The following is a 22,014-nucleotide window of genomic DNA, read 5'->3' on the forward strand; positions in this document are numbered from 1 at the left end:
GAGATATATATAAGCAGAATCCTTGCTCGATCAGTTCTTAGTCATGTGACCTTGGCAAAGCTAACTTTACTTAATCGTGTATGTTTCTTCAGTGGTAAAATGGAGCAAAAAAAGAGAGTCCCTATTTTACAGTGCTTGGTATGCATTAAAGCACTTAATAAATTGCTAGTTATCATTATAATAATTAAAAAGACAGTGATTTGCAACGCGGCTATGGGGAAGCGTAGTATAGACAGGGAGCAAGACATTTTTGTCAAGAAAGACTTGGATGTGAAAATATGACGGTGCTTCCAGCAGTGACGGTAACAGCCTTGAGTTCAAAAGCAACAGCCCCGCCCCTCCCTCGCAGTCTGGCCCACTCCGGTCAAGTTCCGCCCCTCCTTCGAGTTCCCTCCCCGGTAGCGCACTCATTCCCCGCCCCCAGCCCCGCCCCTTTCCTCCTCAGGCACCGCCTGCATCCTCTGAAGGCGGGGCCTGACGCCCCCGCGTTAAGCGAGGGCCTAAAAGAGGAACCCTTAGGGGGCGGGGCCGGGAGAGCTCTGTCCAATCCCCGGCCCCGAAATCTCAGATCCGGAGGGGGCGGGGCACATTGGGAAGTGGCCGCATTCAGCTTTGCATAACCAATACGGGCAGGTATTTAACAGAGTCGTCGCCTCCACGAACCTGCAGTTAACCAGGCGAGGACCCACCCTTTACGATGAGCCCACTGTTGCTGGCTCCCTTCCTGTTCTCTCTGGGCTTGCTTCTTGCCGGCCCAGCCTTTCCTGCACGCATTCTCCAGAACCGGGTGAGTGCTCTCTCCTTTAGGAGGCTGCTGCCAGCATCCCTGCCGAGCTCGGGCTGTGCGGCTTGGGGTGGGATAAGGAGGTGGCCTCTCCGGTCTCTAGAATTACGTTTTTGCAGTAGAACTTCCCAAAGTCACTAATCGTGGGACTCTGAGTGGGTCCTTTTTTCTCTCTGCGCGTTTCAGTTGGGTTTAGGTTTCCCCATCTGGACAGAGGGTGGGCTATAAGGCCTTGCTCTGCTCCAGACTGTTTTGGAAGGATTAATCTCACTATCTCCTGTACTCTCCTGTCCTCTTTCCAAATGTCTGAGTGAAATTTTGTAGAATTGCAAGACCAATTCTCTACTCCCAGGCCCAGAGGCTTAGCCCCATTTACATGTCCCCTCTTTTACCCCATGAGAAGGCCTGGCACCCAACTGCTCCCCTCTGTACTTCTCTGAGGCGCTGCCTGTTCTGGTGGGTGGGTGGTTCTGAGAGGCTCTTCAGGCCAGAAGGTCCAGACTTGCTCCTCTGGCAACAAAGCTGCAGCCCTGCTCCTGGGCGTGAGTCATGGAGAGGCTCCAACCTACAAATTTCCCCCTTGTCTTCTCTGTCACGTGCTCCAGACCCTTGGGAAAGGGAAGTTCTGTCATTCTGAGTAGAGAAGCCTAATTCCATGGCCTCTGCTGCACAACTAGGGGTCAGACACTTAATATCTTTGGCATCAAAGAGAGAGGCCCAGCCTAGGTACCCTCCCTCCAACCAGCTTGGAAATGTTTGTCAGAGCCAGGAATAGGGTGGTATGGGGGAAAGAGGAATAGGACTAGGAGGCTTTGCTTCTGATCCCTTCTCTGTCTCTTAATCCATGGGTTCCATAAGCCTTGGTCTCCTCATCTGTAAAATGGGCTTGATAATACCAGCCTGCCTTTCTCAGTGGTTGTGGATGAAGGGAAATGCTTCCCTGGATGGAAAAGCTCTTAAATCTTAAACTCAGAAAGTGATGGAAGCCAGTGTGCTCACCCTCCCCAGGGGCAAAGAGTCTATTTTGCCAATTGAATGGAGGAGCAAAGAGCTCTTGGCTTTATTGTCCTAGAGAATTCACAGTTAGTCCCTGAGTGTAGGTTGAGAATGTTTCTCTGAGCTCCAGATCTGACCACTATGGGGTGGAATCCAGCTAAGGCTGGAACTTTCCCTGTGTCCCCGCTCTCCTGCATATCTTGACTGTGAATGCCATCCCAGACCAGAGTGTCTTAGGTTGGCAGTTTTGGAGAGGCCATGAGACATCAGGGAGTTAACCCACCTTACCCAGCCCCAGGGAGGATGGTGCTCATCTGAGATTCCACAGTAAGGGATACTTCTTTCCATCCTTATCTTCTATCATCTGGGTTTTCTCTGGGTTCATGTGATTTGGAACCCTGACCCTGAGACCCTGGGCCACATGAAGGCTTGGGGTGACAGCAAGCAGTGGGCATCAGGAAACCAGTTTGAGTTTCAGTTCCTCTTCTAGCATTAACTGGGTCTCATGGCCCTAGGTTGTGGTGAGCCTTAGATAACAGGGGAGATAGTCTTGCCCCAGGTTGGGCATACAATAGGTGCTTAATAGACTCTCTGATACAGTCTGATATCATTTACTGTGCGCACACTATATGCTGTGTGTTGAGCCATATGCTTTTTTTCCCCTAATAAGCTTATTTTAGGGGAATAATTCTAGACTTATAGAAAAGTTGCAAAGAAAGTATAGAGGTCCCACATACCCCTCACTTGGTTTCCCCTGCTAACATCTTTTTACCACAGTGGGGCTTCTCCGGTGGCTCAGTGGTAAAGAAAGCACCTGTCAATGCAGGAGACGCAGGTTTGATCCCTGGGTCAGGAAGGTCCCCTGGAGGAGGGCATGGCAACCCACTCCAGTATTCTTGCCTGGAAAAGCCCATGACAGAGGAGCCTGGCAGGCTACAGTCCATGGAGTCACAGAGTTGGACACAACTGAAGTAATTTAGTACGCATGTACACATGCATTGGACTTCCCTGGTGGCTCAGACGGTAAAGAGTCTGCCTATAATGCAGGAGACCTGGGTTCAATCCTGGGTCGGGAAGATCCCCCGGAGAAGGAAATGGCAACCCACTACAGTATTCTTGCCTGGAAAATCCCATGGATGGAGGAGCCTGGTAGGCTACAGTCCATGGGGTCGCAGAGAGTCGGACACAACGGAGCGACTTCACTTTCACACATGCATTACCATGGTACGTTTGTCAAGACTGAGAATCCAACAGAGGTACGTTCAGTTCAGTTCAGTCATTCAGTCGTGTCTGACTCTTTGCGACCCCATGAATTGCAGCATGCAGGCCTCCCTGTCCATCACCAACTCCCGGAGTTTACTCAAACTCATGTTCATTGAGTCAGCGATGTCATCCAGCCATCTCATCCTGTGTCGTCCCCTTCTCCTCCTGCCCCCAATCCCTCCCAGCATCAGGGTCTTTTCCAATGAGTCAACTCTTTGTATGAGGTGGCCAAAGTATTACCACTAGCTAAACTCCTAGACTTACATTTGGATTTTACCAGTTTTCCCACTGATGTCCACTTTCGGTTCTAGGATCTAGTCTGGGGCACCACGTTGCATGTGTTGTCCTGTCGCTCCCGCCTCCTCTGGTCTGTGACAGTTGCTCAGTCGTGTGTTTTCACGGCTGTGACAGTGTTGAGGAGTTGGGACCTGGAGAATTTGTATACTTTGTTTACAAATGTCTCACTTACTGGAGTAGCCCTGTGAGAAGATGTAATTATGCCCACTTATTAGATGAGAAAATAGAGCCTCAAGAGGGATCACCTGACCCCTGTTCTCTGCTAGCGAGAGTGGCTGCAGTGTGGCTTTAATCCAGGTCTGTGACTTGCATCCATATTTCTGCATCCACAGCTATACCTTTGCCCTCTTCCATATGCTGCTTCTTCCCATATGTTAGGCTGGGCTGGGATGACAGATATCTGGTGCCAGGTCTGCCCTTAGTGGGCACTGCTAAGGCATCATACCTCCTTTTCCTGATGAGCCTGGACTTGGCTGCAGAATTCATTATGACAGAAGCCTCTAGTCAGTCATCGAGAAATCACTTTGTTAAGTCTCCCCAGGGGCTGGGGGAAGGAGAAGCGGGACACTTTGGACACTTCAACCTGGAATCAATCCTCACGGTGAGTCAGGCTGCCTTGGTATCTGTGAGAGCAGCTCTAGAAAATGGCCAGTCCACCTACCCACTCTCCAGCCCAACTCTTAGTCCCAGGCACTCTTTCATTTGCTATTGGCCTCCTAACTGGTCTCCCCTTACCAAACAGGACCCTCTGCAATCCATTCTCAACCATAAACCAAAACAGGGCACTCTCCTACAATGGCATTCCATTGCATTTATAGGAAATCCAGCCTCCTGAGGATGACCTATGAGGTCTTGCATTTATTAAATGACCCTGCCACCATTCTACCCTTATCTAGGTGCCTCATCCATTATATCTAGCCCACTGGCCTTGTAGGGCCCAGAGCAGTTGAGTATCTTCCCAATGCAGGGCACATGTTTTGATCGTGTTCCCTCTGCCTGAACATTCTTTCAGTACATGCATGGCTGGCTCCTCATCTTACAGGATTATCCCTTCTCAGCACCCTATTTAAGTGAATCCCTTGTTACTCTTAACATGACCCTCTGTTTCATTTATGGCACCCAGAGATCATAGTGGGTAATATTTATTTACATTAGACTGTAAGCTCCTAACTGCAGGGCAGGCACATCTCTAATTGTTTACCTCTATGAATAGCACTTAGCCCTGGGCCTGTGATCATTGCTCCATAAATATCTGTGGAATGAACACTGAAGGAAACATTTGTTGGTACCTACCCTAAGGGGCTGTGGGGAACACAGGGATGAATCAGGCCTTTCTTAGTCACGGTCTGATGCTTCATTCCAAGGAACCGAAGCCCATTCCAGGAAGCTCAGGTAAAGGGAAGTTTATTCCAGGTATACAAGGAATCTCATGGAACTAATGGCAGGAAGCAGGGGCTGGGATGTCTAATGGCTATCATTTAGGGAGCCAGCTCATGCTTTGTGTCTGGCATTGGGTTATGAGCTTTATGCTGTCACCCTTGCAGCACTGAGTGTCACAGGTCTGAGAGGAAAGCAGAAATGACTCCACTTAAAAGATGAGGATACTGCAGCTCCAAAGGGGAAACTGGCCTACAGAATCACATGATATGGTGGTCAAGCTAGGATTTCAAGCCATGTCTACTAACTAAAGCCTTGATGTACCCCATGTCTAACTCTAAAAACATGTTCTTGGCTACTCTCCTGCACTGCCTATTTAGATAGGGGGCAGGGGAAGGGGCAACTCTATCTGTTCTCTTTTCTACAGATCAGCAGAGCCCTTAGTTCTTGACCCTTTGACTTGGTCATGAGTCTGTGTTCTGGCTCCATCAAGTTTATGACCCCATGACCGCTCAAAGCCCAAAATCCTCTGAGTGATTTTGCCTCTGTCTCACTCCCCAAATTGGAGGCAGAGAGAATTTCTCAGCCTAGTCTCTGTTAGGTATTGTCTTCTGGTCCACCTCCCTGTGGCTGTGTTGATGATGGAGGTTGACTTGGGGATGTGGGGACTGGCAGGTTTTCCTCCTAAGATGGGATGTGTGTGGGGGGAATACTGAAAGTCTCTTGTAGATGGCCTACAGGGGGCTGGGAAAAGTGTGAGTGGGTAGGTGGAGCCTGCAGGGTGTGGGGAGTGTGGTTACAGACAGGGTTCCGTGGGTGGGGAGTCAGTGGTCATTTGTAGTTGGACATGATGGTGGAGTCAGGAATCAGGAGACCTCTTGGGGGATGTGGAGGAGGAGGAGGAGGATATGGCTCAGCAGAGGGGAGGGGGATGACTTGGGGTGTGGGACCAGGCAGGGCATGAGCAGTGGGATGGGAGTAAAAATGCACTCGTTAAGATTGGGAAGTTTGTTCACTAGGGATTGTTCATCAACAGGTGGCCCCCTGGGGATCTTTTCTTGTGTGTCCTAGTCCCTCTGTGAATTAACCGTCCCTCCTTGAGGGTGCAGTGTTCCATGCTGTTATGTTCTCCATTGTTTTGTGTTCCTTATTGTTCCTGGTCCTGGATTGGGCCCGAGGTGTGACATGAATCAGGTTCTGGGCATGGGCTGTAAAGGTGAATCCTCCAAAAACTTCCCTCTGAGAAGATGCCAAGACTAGCAGGAGAGGTGTGTGGAATAGGGAGGTGAAGGATCAGAGAAGGTGGATATGGCTAGTCTCCTATTCCGAAGTTCAGGGTCTGTGATATTGTCCTCTACAGTTCATGGCACACATTTGGGAGATTGTCTTTTAAGTCTTTTAGTTGAGTCCTGTCTACAAAATGGGTAAGACCAGAGTTATCCTAGGTTTACAGATGTGGAGTTGTAGATGAAGCTCAGAGCCAGCAGGTACCTCATCCATGGGTACATAGTCAGTAACCGCTCTGTTAATTCTTCTAACCTTTTGTCAACTTTTTTCTTTCCTTGCTGCTATATTGTTCTTGGCTCTCCCAGCAGGGTAGCTTTTCCTGGGATAACTGTGATGCAGGGAAGGACCCTGCGGTGATCAACAGCCTGACTCTGGAACCTGACCCCATTGCCATTCCCGGGAACTTGACCATCACTGCTGAGGCCAAGACCAGTGCTGTCCTCAGTGATCCTCTGAAGGTGAGCCCAGGGTCAGGGAGGCACTGGAAGGAAGGTGCTGTGGGCCAAGGGCAGGGCCCTGAGGCACGTACACTCAGGGAACTTAATACTTTTGGAATCCTGGAATCCCAGAGTAGCAAAAACAAAATAGATTTGCTTAAATGTCCTTTCATAAGTTTGCCTTTTGTATTTTTGTTTCAGAATAACCAGTTCATTCATGCCTGCTGCCTGTTTTGGGGGTGGCTATTTGTTTTCATACAAAACAACAGAGGCTTTCTGTGTATCCATGGCAATTCTATATATCACAGTCCTTTCCTCGTGGCTACCTTTATACCATATGCTTATATGCCCTCAGCCTGTCCTGGTGCAGATCTATTCTGGCACCAGTTTCCACTGGACTTTTTAAAAGGTTTTCTGATTTGGAATCTGTGTCCCTGAAACTGCCCTTTGACTTGGTTAATCACAGCCCCTACCTCATATGTTTCTGAGCTATTATTGAATTATTAACATGGAGAGTGTTTTGCTCAGGGCCTGACACACAGGACCAGCTCAGTACACATTCAGTCAGTTCAGTTCAGTCGCTCAGTCGTGTCTGACTCTTTGCAACTCCATGGACTGCAGCATGCCAGGCCTCCCTGTCCATCACCAGCTCCCGGAGTTTACTCAAACTCATGTCCATTGAGTCAGTGATGCCATGCAACCATCTCATCCTCTGTTGTCCCCTTCTCCTCCTGCCTTCAATCTTTCCCAGCATCAGGGTCTTATCCAGTGAGTCAGTACTTCGCATCAGGTAGCCAAAGTATTGGAGTTTCAGCTTCAACATCAGTCCTTCCAATGAACATTCAGGACTGATTTCCTTTAGGATGGACTGGTTGGATCTCCTTGCTGTCCAAGGGACTCTCAAGAATCTTCTCCAACACCACAGTTCAAAAGCATCAATTCTTCACCTTTCAGCTTTCTTTATAGTCCAACTCTCACATCCATACATGACTACTGGAAAAACCATAGCCTTGACTAGACAGACCTTTGTCGGCATCTTTTTATATGAAGATGTAAGCATCTTTTTATTTCATGGCTGCAGTCACCATCTGCAGTGATTTTGGAGCCCCCAAAAATAAAGTCAGCCACTGTTTCCACTGTCTCTCCGTCTATTTGCCATGAAGTGATGGGATGGGATGCCATGATCTTAGTTTTCTGAATGTTGAGCTTTAAGCCAACTTTTTCACTCTCCTCTTTCACTTTCATCAAGAGGCTCTTTAGTTCTTCTTCACTTCCTGTCATAAGGGTGGTGTCATCTGCATATCTGAGGTCATTGATATTTCTCCCAGCAATCTTGATTCCAGCTTGTGCTTCATCCAGCCCAGCATTTCTCATGATGTACTCTGCATATAAGTTAAATAAGCAGGTGACAATATACAGCCTTGATGTACTCCTTTTCCTATTTGGAACCAGTCTGTTGTTCCATGTCCAGTTCTAACCGTTGCTTCCTGACCTGCATACAGATTTCTCAAGAGGCAGGTCAGGTGGTCTGGTATTCCCATCTCTTTAAGAATTTTCCACAGTTTATTGTGATCCACACAGTCAAAGGCTTTGGTGTAGTCAATAAAGCAGAAATAGATGTTTTTCTGCATTTCTCTTGCTTTTTTGATGATCCAATGTATGTTGGCAAATTGATCTCTGGTTCCTCTGGCTTTTCTAAATCCAGCTTGAACATCTGGAAGTTCATAGTTCATGTACTGTTGAAGCCTGGCTTGGAGAATTTTGAGCATTACTTTGCTAGCGTGTGAGATGAATGCAATTGTGCAGTAGTTTGAACATTCTTTGGCATTGCCTTTCTCTGGGACTGGAATGAAATCTAACTTTTTCCAGTCCAGTGCCATCGTGGTTATCTGGGTCAATAAAATCTTTTTTGTATCATTCTTCTTGGTTTCCTTGCCACCTCTTCTGAATATCTTCTGGTTTTGTTAGGTCCATTCCATTTCTGTCATTTATTGTGCGTATCTTTGTATGAAACGGTCCCTTGGTATCTCTAATTTTCTTGAAGAGATCTCTAGTCTTTCCCATTCTATTGTTTTCCTATTTCTTTGCATTTATCACTGAGGAAAGCTTTCTTATCTCTTTGCTATTCTTTGGAACTCAGCAATCAGATGGATATATCTTTCCTTTTCTCCTTTGCCTTTCACTTCTCTTCTTTTCTCAACTATGTGTAAGGCCTCCTCAGATAACCATTTTGCCTTGTTCATTTCTTTTTTTCGAGGATGGTTTTGATTACTGCCTCCTGTACTGCCTCCTTGATCTCCATGGGGTCAAGAGTGGGACACGAGTAAGTGACTGAACTGAACTGATGACATATCTCATATAATTTATTGAATACTGTACTGAAATGAAAGCCAGAATGGTTGTCTGGGTGCAGAATGGTTTAAGTACATCAGCTTTTGTGATCACATGGCTGACTGGGAGCTGACATCCTGCCACTGCTGAGCATCACAAGAAGAGAGACTAGTACTGTATATTGCTAGCCCTGAAAATGATCAAATTCCAAAACGAGAAGTACAGTTCCTACCGAATGTGTATTGCTTCTGCACATTGTAAAGTCGAAAAACTTTAAGTTGAGCCATGGTAGTCTGTACTTTATCACCTGTCATAAATTTGGGCCATTGAACTTTTTAAAATTGGACTCAGATTCCCACTGTCCTTTCCCTTTCTCCTACGTTTCTCTTATATAATGTATATGCTTCTGATTTGCTTCCTTTATCTTTGCATAGGGTATATGCATACTCCTTATTAAATGAAAGCCTCTCAGTATTTTTGTTGGAGAAAAGGTGATAAGCCTCTTTTTACAGATAAGGGACACTGAGGCTCAGAGAAGGATGTAACTTGCCCCAGGTCAAGGCTGGTGTCCTTATTTAATGTTTTCTTATTTTACTATTCTTTATTCTATTCCTTATTCCTTATTCTACTCTTTCTGGCAGGGAAGTAGAATTAGTGTTTGAAGTTTAGCAGGGGAGTACCAGGACTTTCCTCTTATCAGCAAAAACCCTGCCTAGGAGAGCTGCCCAGACTTAAGCCTGAAGGGCTCTTAAGGTCAATGGCTTCCCTCCTTGTTACTGGGACCCAGAGAAGAGTGACTGGTTCAGGCTCTGCAGCCTACTAGTGGTAGGAGAGACACTTCCTCCTTGTCCTTGCTGAAGTAAAATTTCTTCAGTCAAAAGTTCCATTTGGAACCTGGATGAATTTGATGCCAACTGCTAGTCAAAGCTTTGGTTTTTCCAGTAGTCATGTATGGATGTGAGAGTAGGACTATAAAGAAAGCTGAGCACTGAAGAATTGATGCTTTTGAACTGTGGTGTTGGAGAAGACTCTTGAGAGTCCCTTGGACTGCAAGGAGATCCAACCAGTCCATCCTAAAGGAGATCAGTCCTGAATATTCATTGGAAGGACTGATGCTGAAGTTGAAACTCCAATACTTTGGCCACCTGATGCGAAGAGCTGACTCACTAGAAAAGACCCTGATGCTGGGAAAGATTGAAGGAGGGAGGAGAAGGGGACAACAGAGGATGAGATGGTTGGATGGCATCACCGACTTGATGGACATGATTTTGAGTAAGCTCCAGGAGTTGGTGATGGACAGGGAAACCTGGCGTGCTGCAGTCCATGGGGTCGCAAATAGTCAGACACAACTGACTGAACTAACTGACTGCAATTTTTAGAAGTCAGATGCCCCAGATTCTGTGAGCCATGGGCAAGACTGGAATCTGTCCAGGAATGCCTTTTTCTTTTGATGTGTTCCACAGGGTTTGGAATAATTTAGAACTCCCTTCTTGGAGCTCTCAAGTTCCAGTGTCTGAGACCTTGGTTTTCCCATCCTCAGGAGTGGTAAATTGCCACCATATTTGGCATGTACACTTATTTCAGGCTTTTAGACATGTGGTGTTTAGGCCTGATGGGTTAGCTTTCTTCTCTCTCTAAAGTCTTGTACCTGCAGTACCTCTGCCTGAGCCCTGTGTTTGAGGTGTAAGTGCCTCTCCCCTGTCTCATCAAATGGCCCCCCTTCAAATCCCATTTTGTAGATGAGGGAATGGAGACAGAAGAAATTCCCCAAGGGTACCACACTAGGGCTTCCCTGGTGGCTCAGATGGTAAAGAATCCACCTGCAATACGGAAGACCTGGCTTCAATCCCTGGGCTGGGAAGATCCCCTGGAGGAGGGCATGGCAACCCACCCCAGTATTCTTGCCTGGAGAATCCCATAGACAGAGAATCCCATGGACCGAGGAGCCTGGTGGACTACAGTCCATAGGGTTGCAAAGAGTCAGACACAACTGAGCGACTAAGCACACACCATACTAGGAGGTGGCTGAAGTAGCATTCACTTCCGAGCCCTTGGCTCTTCTAGGCACAGGGTTCATTGAAGCAGGCTTGGCAGGAGAGGAGAGAGTTGGGCTGGGAGGGGGCTGTGTGTGGCTGGGGGTGGGGGTAACATGTGGGGCAGCAGAGTGGGAGGAGGCACATTTGAGTCTGTCCACTCAGGATACACAGTGCATGGACTGCTCCGTCCTGGACCTGGGTAGTTGGAATGCTGAGTCCAGAGCCTGGAGAGCCAGCCTGAGCCCTGCAGGCTCAAGGGAAATAAATGCCTGTCCAGGACTTGCCTCTTAGAAATGGAAGTCCTGGATCAAGTGAGCCTGGAGGCTGGGATTCATAGAATGCTGTGATGTTACATCTGCAAGTGATTTCCTGCCGTAACACCCACAGAGAATCAGACTTCTGCCATTTGCTGACAGTTTTCTCTGATACCCTGGGGGGATGTGAGAACATGGTCCCTAAGGGACAACTCGTTTGGCTCTTAGGCAGCTAATACTTAGTGAATGCTTAGCGCATGCCAGGCACAACTGGTCAGCCCCAGCCTCCAGAAGGGGAGCAGAATCATGGCCTTGTGGAGGTGTGCAGCACTCGGAGGTCTCCTCACCCAGCTTCTCTCTGGGTGCAGGAAGTCCTCCAGCTTCCTCAACTGGGTCTAGGACCCCACCTCTTCCTGAAGTAGTTCCATCCCTTGTGACCTCACTAAGATTGTTAAGATCTTCCTCATACCAACCCCCAAAGTGATCTCCCTGTAAATTCTTATTGTTTTCAATTCTGTCTTCTATGGCTGCATGGAGGAAATAGGATCCAGGAATAGCAAATAGGTTTCATCTTGGTAAGCAACTCTAGTCAGCTGGTGGTAGCTGCCTGAGGTCCTAGGAAGGAAAAGGTTCTGAAGCCAAGACTGGGCTTGGAGGTGAAGTCTAGAAGCAATGCCATAGTTAGCCAATTAGCAGTTACATGAAAGTTCATTTCACCTTCAACCAATGGATACTGCTGCTGTTGCTGCTAAGTCGCTTCAGTCGTGTCTGGCTCTGTGCGACCCCATAGACGGCAGCCCACCAGGCTCCCCCGTCCCTGGGATTTTCCAGGCAAGAACACTGGAGTGGGTTGCCATTTCCTTCTCCAATGCATGAAAGTGAAAAGGGAAAGAGAAGTCACTCAGTCGTGTCCGACTCTTAGCGACCCCATGGACCACAGCCTACCAGGCTCCTCCGTCCATGGGATTTTCCAGGCAAGAGTACTGGAGTGGGTTGCCATTGCCTTCTGTGAACCAATGGGTAGTACATACCTAAAGAATGCTAAGATGATGTGTTCAGTGCAGGGGGAAAACCAAGTCACATTTGATTATTAATAGTCTGCCGTGGGCACAGGAAAGGATAATATTGGGGCATGTGCCACAATATTGTCATTTCTGGATCAGAGTATTGCCAAGATCCCATCCAATTAAAAACTCTGTGTTAAAAGAAAATGCTGACCTCTGAAAGAGGCAGAGGAACTGGTTTGTCTGCCTTGGAATTGTACATTTTCTCCAACTCTCTCACCAGGTAGAATTAACTGTGGAGAAGCACATAGCTGGCTTCTGGGTCAAAATCCCATGTGTGGACAACATTGGTAGCTGCACCTATGACAACTTCTGTAATATGCTTGAAATGTTAATTCCCATTGAGGAACCCTGCCCGGAACCACTGCACACCTATGGGCTTCCCTGTCACTGTCCCTTCAAAGAAGTAAGTACAGGGAGGGGAGAGCATTTCCGCATGACTGGAGTAGAGACGTGGCACTGGGAGACATTCTCTTGCAGACCTGGACATCTGTGGGTGTAAACTGACCCGATTTATCCTGAATCACTTACCTTTTGGGGGCCTCGGTTTATCCATCTGTGAAATGGGACACTTGATGCTCGATCTGACCTCCAGTGCCCTTCTGCTATCACATTCCATGCTCTACAGGACCCTTCGGAGAGTGGGAAGAGGGGCAGTTTGCAGCTGCAAACTTAAGAGGTCACTCCAGGAGAGAGTCCCGTCTGTAGGCTCCCACTGACCTGCAGTCCACTGGCTTTTCCACAGGGCGCCTACTCACTGCCCAAGTCTGACTTCATGCTGCCCGACCTGGAGTTGCCCAGCTGGCTCAGCACGGGGAACTACCGCCTGCAGACCATCCTGAGCAACAGCGGGAAGCGACTGGCTTGTGTCAATATCTCCGCCTCCCTTAAAGGCAAATAAGGTGGCACCTGCCACTGCAGAATGAAGAGGGTGTGAGGAAGGCATCCTCTTCCTCTGTCTTACATTGGTCAAGGCCAGATTCTACTCTCTGTCCTTCCTCAAGCCCTTTTCTACAATGATGATGTTCCCCCGCTGAAAGTCATCTTATACCACCTACAGAGTTTTTAACTGTGGGCCAGCAGCCCTGACCTAAGGGAGGATGAGCCTGGTGGTTTTTGACAGCCCAGGACACCTACTGGGGTGGCTGCTGCACTTTCAGCCTCACTCCCATGGCTTTCTAAGACCTTAACTCATTTTCTAAGGAGGCTAACATGTTTTATGACCCCCACATTCAGAGTGACCCAATCTTGGTCTCCTGAAGTACCTTTATGATTTTTCTCATTGATTTTTTATGTGTGTCACTGACCTAAAAGCAGAGTGAAAGTACTAACAGTTTTCATTTTACTCCCACTCCCTCTTACAAGGGTCTGAAGGAGGTGATCTAAATCTATTCCTCTGTTAACTTCTATAATTTAGTGTTCTTTTTCTAGACTTGCCCAGTTAACACTGGGGTATAGTGTATCCTGGAGAGGCAGGGCATGTGGAAGAACAACTGAGAATGCTCTGTGTATTTAAGATAGTCTGCAAATTCAGGTGCTTTCAGGGCAAAGCGTGGGACATCCGTGAGTGATGAGGGCCACGAGAAGCATGTTGTTTCCAGGCATATCTTGCCTTTGTATAACAGCACTAATCTAAGGCAGCTGCTGCCCCATCTCAGGCTGGGGCTCTAATCAGGAATGTGGAGGCTGGGTTGAGCTGGAAAGGGTACTTCCAGTCTGTAGGGTCAGTTGCTGTCCAGTTATTGCCAGTGAGTTCCACAGAAGACTGTGGGCCCAGCATTACCAAATATTCTCAACATTTTTCCCCTCAAGAGGCCAGAAATCCAGACTTTTATAAGAAATCCATTTTTAAATATTGACAGTGAATTTTTTTTTTTTAAACACTGCACAGGCAGAAGGGGCCAAACAGACTTGTCAGTAGGGAAATCTGGCTCATGCGAGGCCAGTTCATGGCCTTGGATGTAAGAACACGCATGCCCTGTCCTTTTAACCTTGAGACAACTCCAGCACTGTTTCTCCTTCTGTGGGGCCGAATCCATAGTGCCTGAGCTGGCAGGCTCCTCTGATGCTGGGGGAGTAAGGTGGCCTCAGAGCTAGGAGCTCAGGGCCTCCTGCCCTGGCCCAGAGTGTTGTCAGGGTGAGGGAGGCAGAGCCTGAAGAGGTGGCTCCACCAGCAGCCATTCTGTGGAGCAGGGATCCATGATGAGAGGTGGACTTATATCAGGTGCCTGGGTTTGTTCATCATCCTGTCCTCCTATGACCAGCCTCAGGTTTGGGGCTCACACGAAGCCTGGAATGGTAATAAATCTTTTTGACTTGCTGAGAATTCCTGCTTTGTTGTGGTTGCATATTTTTTCCCACTGATCACATCTCAGGATTTCCAGAGCTCGTGTACTGGGTTGTTCCTGCTAGGAGAGTTTATAGCAGTGGGACGAGAGCTGAAGCAATGCCAGGGACTGACTCTTCTGTTTGTCTTGTGTGCTGCTTAGTACCTCTGCTTCGTTCTGTCCCAGCACCACCCAGATTCCTCGTTTGCTTTTTTGACCTGCCCCCTCACAGTATGGCCTCTCCAGCCTTTATTTCCCCTCCTGGATCTTTGGGCGTTATTCTCACAGACATATTTCAGTTCACATCCTTGCACGGAAGGACGTTCAGTAGCTTGGTTAGTCTTTGTGTATGCGGTGCTTTCGGCTCAGATGCTCCTCCAAGTCTTGTTGAGGGGTGGCGAATGGTGAGAATCTCAAATCACAGAGCAAAGTGAACTTTTTAACAAATGGTGCGAGCCAAATGGAAAGCCATTTGGAAAAAAGTTGAAATTGGATCCATACTTAATGCCATAGGAAAGAATAAACCTCAAATGAGTCCAGGGTCTAAGTATTAAAAATGAATCCATACAAATACTAAAAAGAAACATGGGTGAAATGTCCAGAGAAAATAAACACTGATGAAGTTGACTGCATAAGAAATAATGTGCTTGGCAAAAGACACAGTCAAAAGACTGGAAGAAAATATTTATAGCACATAACATAGACAAAAGGTTAATAATATTCCTACTATAAAGAATGAAGTAAGTATCAAGGGATCAAAAACCTGATAGAAAAATTGTGAAAATAAATGAACAGATAAACTCTCACATAAAGATATAAAAATGACCCTTAAACATAATAAGATATATAAACTCACTTCAAAATCAGAAAAATGTAAATTGAAACAATATTAACATAACATTTGTCAATTTCCTGGGTTGGTCAGAAAATAAGCACACTACCACAAACCACTAGGCAGGGCTGTGTGGAAAAAGGTCCCCTCAAACATAACTGGTAGGAATACAGACTGGTTCAGTCCTTCATGAGGGGACTTTGTCAGTGTTACTGTTCATGTAGGCTTCCCTGGTGGCTCAGAAGGTAAAGAACCCTCCTGCAATGCAGGAAAACCAGGTTCAATCGCTGCATCAGGAAAACCCCTTGGAGAAGGGAATGGTAACCCACTCCAGTATTCTTGCCTGGAGAATCCCATGAACAGAGGAGCTTGACGGGCTACAGTCCAAGGGTTGCAAAGAGTTGGACACAACTAAGTGACTAAACACACACACACTGTTCATGTAAGAAAAATATACATGTGTCTGCTCATATGTACATGAGGAAAAATGAGCTGGAAACTAATGAACTGGTTATTTACAGAGAGCGGAAAGAAGAGGGAAATGATAACAGGGTATAAAGGATGAAGAGGATGGGATGCTTCTGAGTATATCTTGTTGTATATCTGACTCTTAGAACCATAATAATGTTTCTGAGTCCCAAATCATAGAAAAAGCAGGAGATAAGGGAAATTCAACATGGAATATAAACAGTAACAAAATATATTTCAAATGAATAATACAACAACACTGAAGTGGGTGGGAAAACAAAGTTATAGTATTTTGATGGGGTACTGTAAAGCAACAGAAAAAAGGAACTGCATACAAATACTGTATATACTATAGTTTGTTTTTCACAGGAATAGCATTAGCAATTCTAAAAGTATTTCCTGTGTATATTAGGACTGAGAAAATAAATACAGATAATGAGAGCATGGGGCATACTGAAAGGACACAGGAACCAACTAGAGGGAGCTCTCAGTGGCCAAGTCTTGGGCAACTTGAGCAAGAAAATAAATAATGACAGTAATAGGTTATAATCCTTTGAATGAAAACAAACATCCATGAGTCTGTATACAACAGAATCCCAACTAAATGTAGAAGGAATGGTATTAATAAGAAAAAATCATTAGGTAAATGCCACTGTCAGTATTGTTGCAGATAAGGAACATCTATGGATGCTAAAATTGTTGGATAAACGTATAATGAGAAACAGGATTTTGCAGTCTCAAGATATCTCCTCACAGGATACAATTACAAAGGGGGAAAGGTAATGGTGGAGAAACCTGGCAGACAACACTTACAAGTGATCCAAGTTAACATCACCAGTAAGTAATGACGTCATGCACCTCCCAGTCTGGTACACTGATAAAGGACAGTGACATTTCTCTGGTATTGCCCAAAATGTGTAATCTCAACTTTATCACAAGAAAGATCACACAAACCTAAATTGAGAAACACTACAAAAGAACTGGCCAGTCCTCTTCAAAAATGTCAGGGCCACGAACAGTAAGGAAAGACTAAGGAGCAGTCACAGATCAGAAGAGAATAGGAACTGTGAGATCTTGGATTAGATGCTGGATTAAAAAAAGAATTAGAAATAGGATTTCACAGGGTTAATAATTGTGCTATGTTTGGGTAAGATGTTAACATTAGTGAAAGTTAGGTGATTTAAAGTTCTTTCAAAATAAAAAAGCTATGACAAACCTAGACAGCATGTTGAAAATCAGAGACATCACTTTGCTGACAAAGGTCCATATAGTCAAAGCTATGGTTTTTCCAGTAGTCATGTATGAATGTGAGAGTTGGATCATAAAGAAGGCTGAGTGCCGAAGAACTGATGCTTTCAAACTGTGGTGTTAGAGAAGACTTTTGAGAGTCCTTGAACAGGAAGGAGATCAAACCAGTCAATCCTAAAAGAAATCTACCCTGAATATTCATTGGAAGGACTGATGCTGAAGCTGAAGCTCCAATACTTCGGCCACCTGATGCGAAGAGCCGACTAATTGGAAAAGACCCTGATGCTGGGAAAGATTAAGGGTAAGAGAAGAGGGTGACAGAGGATGAGGTGGTGCGATGGCATCATTGACTCAATGGACATGAGTTTGAGCAAACTCTGGGAGATAGTGAAGGACAGGGAAGCCTGGAGTGCTGCAGTTTATGGGGTCACAAAGAGACAAAACTTAGTGACTGAACAACAGTACAACAATAAGATAAAAAGCTGCAAAAATATATTGCAGAAGTTTCTCCATGACAACTGAGAAGTGTTACAAAATAGAAGCTTATCAGGGCTTGCAGAGTCTGGGTCAGTGGGTGAAGTCAGGGAGGGTTTTCCTAAGGAAGTGATAACAGATCTGACAAATGAGTAGAAGTTAAGCAGGTAGAGACAGGAGGAAAGAGTTCCAAGTGGGGGAAACAGTATATGTATAGGCCTTGCAGCAAGGTGAAGCTGCTTTCTGGAGACTGGACAGAGGTGGGTGCAGCTGGGGGGAAAAGGTGCCAGAAAAAGCGAGAGAGGTAGGGGAAGAGCAGATCACAGGGCCTGTGGTTCACGTGTGTCGCCCTGACCAGCAAGTCCAACTTTTAAAGTTATGGTCCACTTGAATATTTTTCCTTAAGAGGGTCATATCACTGTAATTTCACTTCCAAGAGGTGTCAGCATGCCAGAGGTTCTGCTCTCCCCACTGCCCAGGCTTTTTTTTTTAACCTTTAATCTTAGACCAGGGAATTGCTTGAGGGGATCCTATGTGGGTTTGAGTTAGGCACTGTGTCTGGATGCTGTCTGCTAGTAACAAATCTCGTGACTCCTTAGAGTGTTGCCTGTCAGTTTCATTCCTGGGGTCACAGTGGCTTATAAATCACTCATGTCACTTGTGTTGACTTGGGAGCCAACTCTTGATGCTTCAGTTTCTGATGGACAGCTTCCACTGCCACCCCCATGCAGGGCTCATGTTGCTTAGCAATCTCAATCTGTGTTCTATAGCCATCTCAACCCTCTCATTCCTCTTTCTTTCTGTCAATGGGCTTGTTGAAGATCCAAATTCAGCTTTTCCTTAAAATGGTTCTGTGTAACATTCCCCTCAAAGCCCCAACCATAGTCCATCTCAGTCATGTTAAGATGAATCATGTTCTTGGAGACAAGAAATGCAGTGGGAAATGATTCTGAAGGTTCTGGGGATCAGAAATCCTCCTATAGCCTCTGTATCCTCCCAAATATCTCTATTCCAATGACCAGGTCCCAGTTTTTTCCAAGGAAGCACATGGCAGCAGAAAATTCACTACACATTGCTGAAATTGGAAAGGCCAATTTGGGTCCTAACAGTGATCTCAGAGTGCTGGCTGCAATCAGAAACTGCTCTGTACCAGTCATATGGTGGCCTGAGTCTCGTTATCTGGTAACTTACTTCCCTAATCTGAGTTTGCATATCATTCTATTCTGCACTCTAACCTTAGTGCCAGGGTTGGCTACCCACCATCTGCAGACTATTCAGTGCTACAAGGAGCAGAAATTCTTGCATTCATTTTTCCAGAGGTTCTTTTGCAACCCAGAGTCTATTAGTTTCATGGGGTTTGCGATTGCTTGTAAAGTTGCATGCAAAATTTAGTATGTATATAGGTGAGTTGTATGGAAGGGGGATCCATGGCTTTCATTAGCTTCAACAATGTGTATGACCCCTCCAAAAGTTATAAACCACTGTCATATTTGCATTTTATTGTTCTATATTCTATAGTAAGGCTTCTATATATGCCATAAAGCCTTACCTGCTCTAGGCTCATGGTCTGGGTCCCCAAAGAACAAAGATTGTATTATTGGCATATATTAATAGCTTTCTTACATCTTGATAGGATGGTCCTCCCTACCTCCTCTTCCTTCATGATGCCATACTTCACATCTCCAAGAGGTTGTTCTTGACATCTGACCATTGCTAAATGAATGAAGGCGCATAGCAGGGTGAGAACTCTGCCAACTCCAGCTGGGATTCCTGTTATTTAGGCCATGGACCCAATCATCAAATGGAAGGCAAGGCTGAAAAGTGATGTTACCTAGAAATACTCATTATTCTGTAGATTTATGCTTTGCACACTTTTCCGTACAATAATATAGTTCTCTATAAAATGTTTTTAAGAAGTGGTGCTTCCATTAGAGTGAAACAGATCATTAAAAGTTTTCCTCACAAGAAGTTTCTTTAGTTATAAAATCAACACATTATTGTTAAAAATGTAACAACACAGGTAAGAAAAAGAAACAGCATAGGACTCCCCTGGTGGCCCAGTGGTTAAGAATCCAACTTGCAATGCAGGGAACATAGGTTTGATCCTGGGTCCAGGAACTGAGATCCCATGTGCCACAGGGCAACTAAGCCCATGTGCCACAGCTTCTGAAGCTCATGGGCCCGTGCTCTGCAACAAGGGAAGCCACCATAGATGAGAAGCATGCACACAACAACTAGAGAGTGGCTCCCACTTGCCACAACTAAAGAAAGCCCATGCATGCAGCAATGAAGACCCAGAGCAGCCAAAAATAAATAAATGTACGCCCCCAAAACTCACCCAAAAACAAAACCATCACCAACAAAAACCTATAAAATTTCACTCATAATTGAACCCACTTGGAGAAAATTCCTGTAACATTTTACAGGGTTGGCCACAAAGTTTGTTCAGGTTTTTCTATAACATCTTCAGAAAAATGGGAATGAATTATTTTGCAAACCCAAATATGTTGCACATATCCTTCAAAACTATTTGACTATATGCATACATGCTTTTTAAAAAAGAACCAAAATGGCATCAGGTTTCACATTCTAGTTTTAACAGATATATAATGAAACTTATTTATTGTACAACTGAATAAAATTTGACATATATACACACCTGGGAAACCATCCTCACAGTCAAAATAGTGAACATATTATCCATCACTTCTGAAAGTTTCCTTATGCCCATGCTCACCTCTCTCACCTTCAAGGAACCTGATTTTCTTTCTGTCCCTACAGGTTAGGTTGCTTTTTTTTTTTTTTTTTTTTTAATGAATAGAATGATACAATTTGCCACCAGCCAATGCAGGGAATGCAAGTTCGATCCCTGGTCCCGTAAGATCCCACATACTATGGACCAGCTAAGCCTGTGCTCCACAACTACTGAAGCTCATGCACTCCAGAGCCTGTGCTACACAAGAGAAGTCACCAAAATGAGAAGCCCAAGTGCCTCACACAAAAGAGCAGCCCCTGCCCACCACAACTAGAGAAAGCCTGCGAAGTAGTGAAGACCCAGCACAGCCAAAAATAAAGATTCATCCACGTTATTGTGTGGATTGACAGTTTGTTCCTATTTATCACTGAATTGTACTCCAGGGCTTGGATACACCACAGTTTATCCATTCACTTGTTGATGGACATTTGGATTGTTTCGTTTTTGCTACTGTAAATACAGTTACCATAAACATGTGGGTATGTCTTTTTTTTTTTTTTTTGGCTGTGCTGTACAGCTTGCAGGATCCTACTCCTCAACCAGGGGTTGAACCTGTGCCTTTGGCAGTGAAAGCATGGAGTCCTAACCACTAGACTGCTAGGAAATTCCTTTTACAAGTCTTTTTATAGGTAGAAAATCCCTTTCCTTTCAGGTAAATATCTTGAGATAGAATAGTTGGATTATATGGTAGGTGTGTCGAACTTTCTTAAGAAACTACCAAACTGTTTGCCAAAGTGGTTGCACCATGTCTATCCACAGTATATGGGAGTTCCAGTTCCTCTACACCCTTGATGCGTATGCTCAGTCTTAAAAATTTTAGTCATTCTAATGGGTATACAGTAGTACCATGTATGGTTTTAATTTTAAGTTCCCTTAATATTAATGATGTTGGGACATCTCTTCAATGCTTATTCACCATCCGTGTATATTTTTTTTGGTGAAGAATGCATTCATATTCTTTGCCCATTAAAAAAAGTTGTTTCCTAATTGTTCAGCTTTAAGAGTTGTTTATGTACTCTGAATGTAAGTATCTTATTAAACACAAGCTTCTCAAAGATCTTCTCTCAGATGGTGATTTTTCCTCCTATACTCTTTTTTTTTTTTTTCCTCCTATACTCTTAACAGTACCTTTTGAAGAATAAAGATTTCAATTTTGATGGAGTTCACTTTAGTAATTTCTTCTTTTATGGGTTGTGCTTTTGGTATTATATCTAAGAAAGATCTTAGCCCAAGGGTCACAACATTTTTCTCTCCTATATTTTCTTCTAACAATTTTTAAGTTTTACATTTACATTTAGAGCTAAGATACATTTTAAGTTGATTTTTTTATATGTGATGTAAAGTATGGATCCAAGTTTGTTTGTTTGTTTGTTTTGGTGGAGGGGATCACAAAGATTTCCAATTCTTGCACACAACTTCCTTGAAAAGGTGATCCTTTTTCTACTACCTTGCCTTTTCTTCTGAACCTTTGTCAAAAATAAGTTGCCCACATATGTGTAGAATTATTTCTGGACTCTCTATTCTTTCCACTGAACTATTTGTCAATTTTGGTGCCAACACCATGCAGTTGTTTTTTGGTTTGTTTTTGGGCACACTGCATGGCATGTGGGATCTTAGTTCCTTGACCAGGAATTGAACGTATGCCCCCTGCATTGGAAGCACAGAGTCATAACCACTGGATCACCAGGGAAGTCCCAACACCATGCAGTTTGGATTACAGTAGCTCTGCTATAATTTTTTAAACCAAACAGTGTTAGCTCTTCAACCTTGCTCTTTTTCAAGAA

At 45.1% G+C, this 22,014-nt stretch overlaps 1 protein-coding gene across 2 annotated transcripts; it reads left to right on the plus strand.

The window, feature by feature from the left end:
• The first annotated feature begins 570 nt into the window (after positions 1–570).
• GM2A (GM2 ganglioside activator) lies at positions 571–14,452 on the plus strand. Of its 2 annotated transcripts, none has more exons than XM_043913340.1 (4): positions 571–787; positions 6,313–6,462; positions 12,350–12,532; positions 12,872–14,452. In XM_043913340.1, the coding sequence occupies exons 1-4, from the start codon at positions 698–700 to the stop codon at positions 13,025–13,027; spliced, it is 579 nt and encodes a 192-aa protein (XP_043769275.1). In that variant the 5' UTR covers positions 571–697; the 3' UTR covers positions 13,028–14,452. The 2 variants fall into 2 exon arrangements, with proteins under 2 accessions (XP_043769275.1, XP_043769274.1); XM_043913339.1 differs by having other exon boundaries at positions 572–787; positions 6,310–6,462.
• Positions 14,453–22,014: the final 7,562 nt, after the last annotated feature.

This window comes from Cervus elaphus, chromosome 9 (assembly GCF_910594005.1).
Source record: "Cervus elaphus chromosome 9, mCerEla1.1, whole genome shotgun sequence".
Lineage (NCBI taxonomy): Eukaryota > Metazoa > Chordata > Mammalia > Artiodactyla > Cervidae > Cervus > Cervus elaphus.

What these genes read in the sequence shown, in the direction of transcription:
- GM2A (XM_043913339.1), top strand. Translation starts at nt 698, where the DNA reads ATGAGCCCACTGTTGCTGGCTCCCTTCCTGTTCTCTCTGGGCTTGCTT. An exon ending in TCCTCAGTGATCCTCTGAAG is followed by an intron (nt 6,463 to 12,349) that starts GTGAGCCCAGGG and finishes CTCTCTCACCAG; the next exon opens with GTAGAATTAACTGTGGAGAA. An exon ending in GTCACTGTCCCTTCAAAGAA is followed by an intron (nt 12,533 to 12,871) that starts GTAAGTACAGGG and finishes GCTTTTCCACAG; the next exon opens with GGCGCCTACTCACTGCCCAA.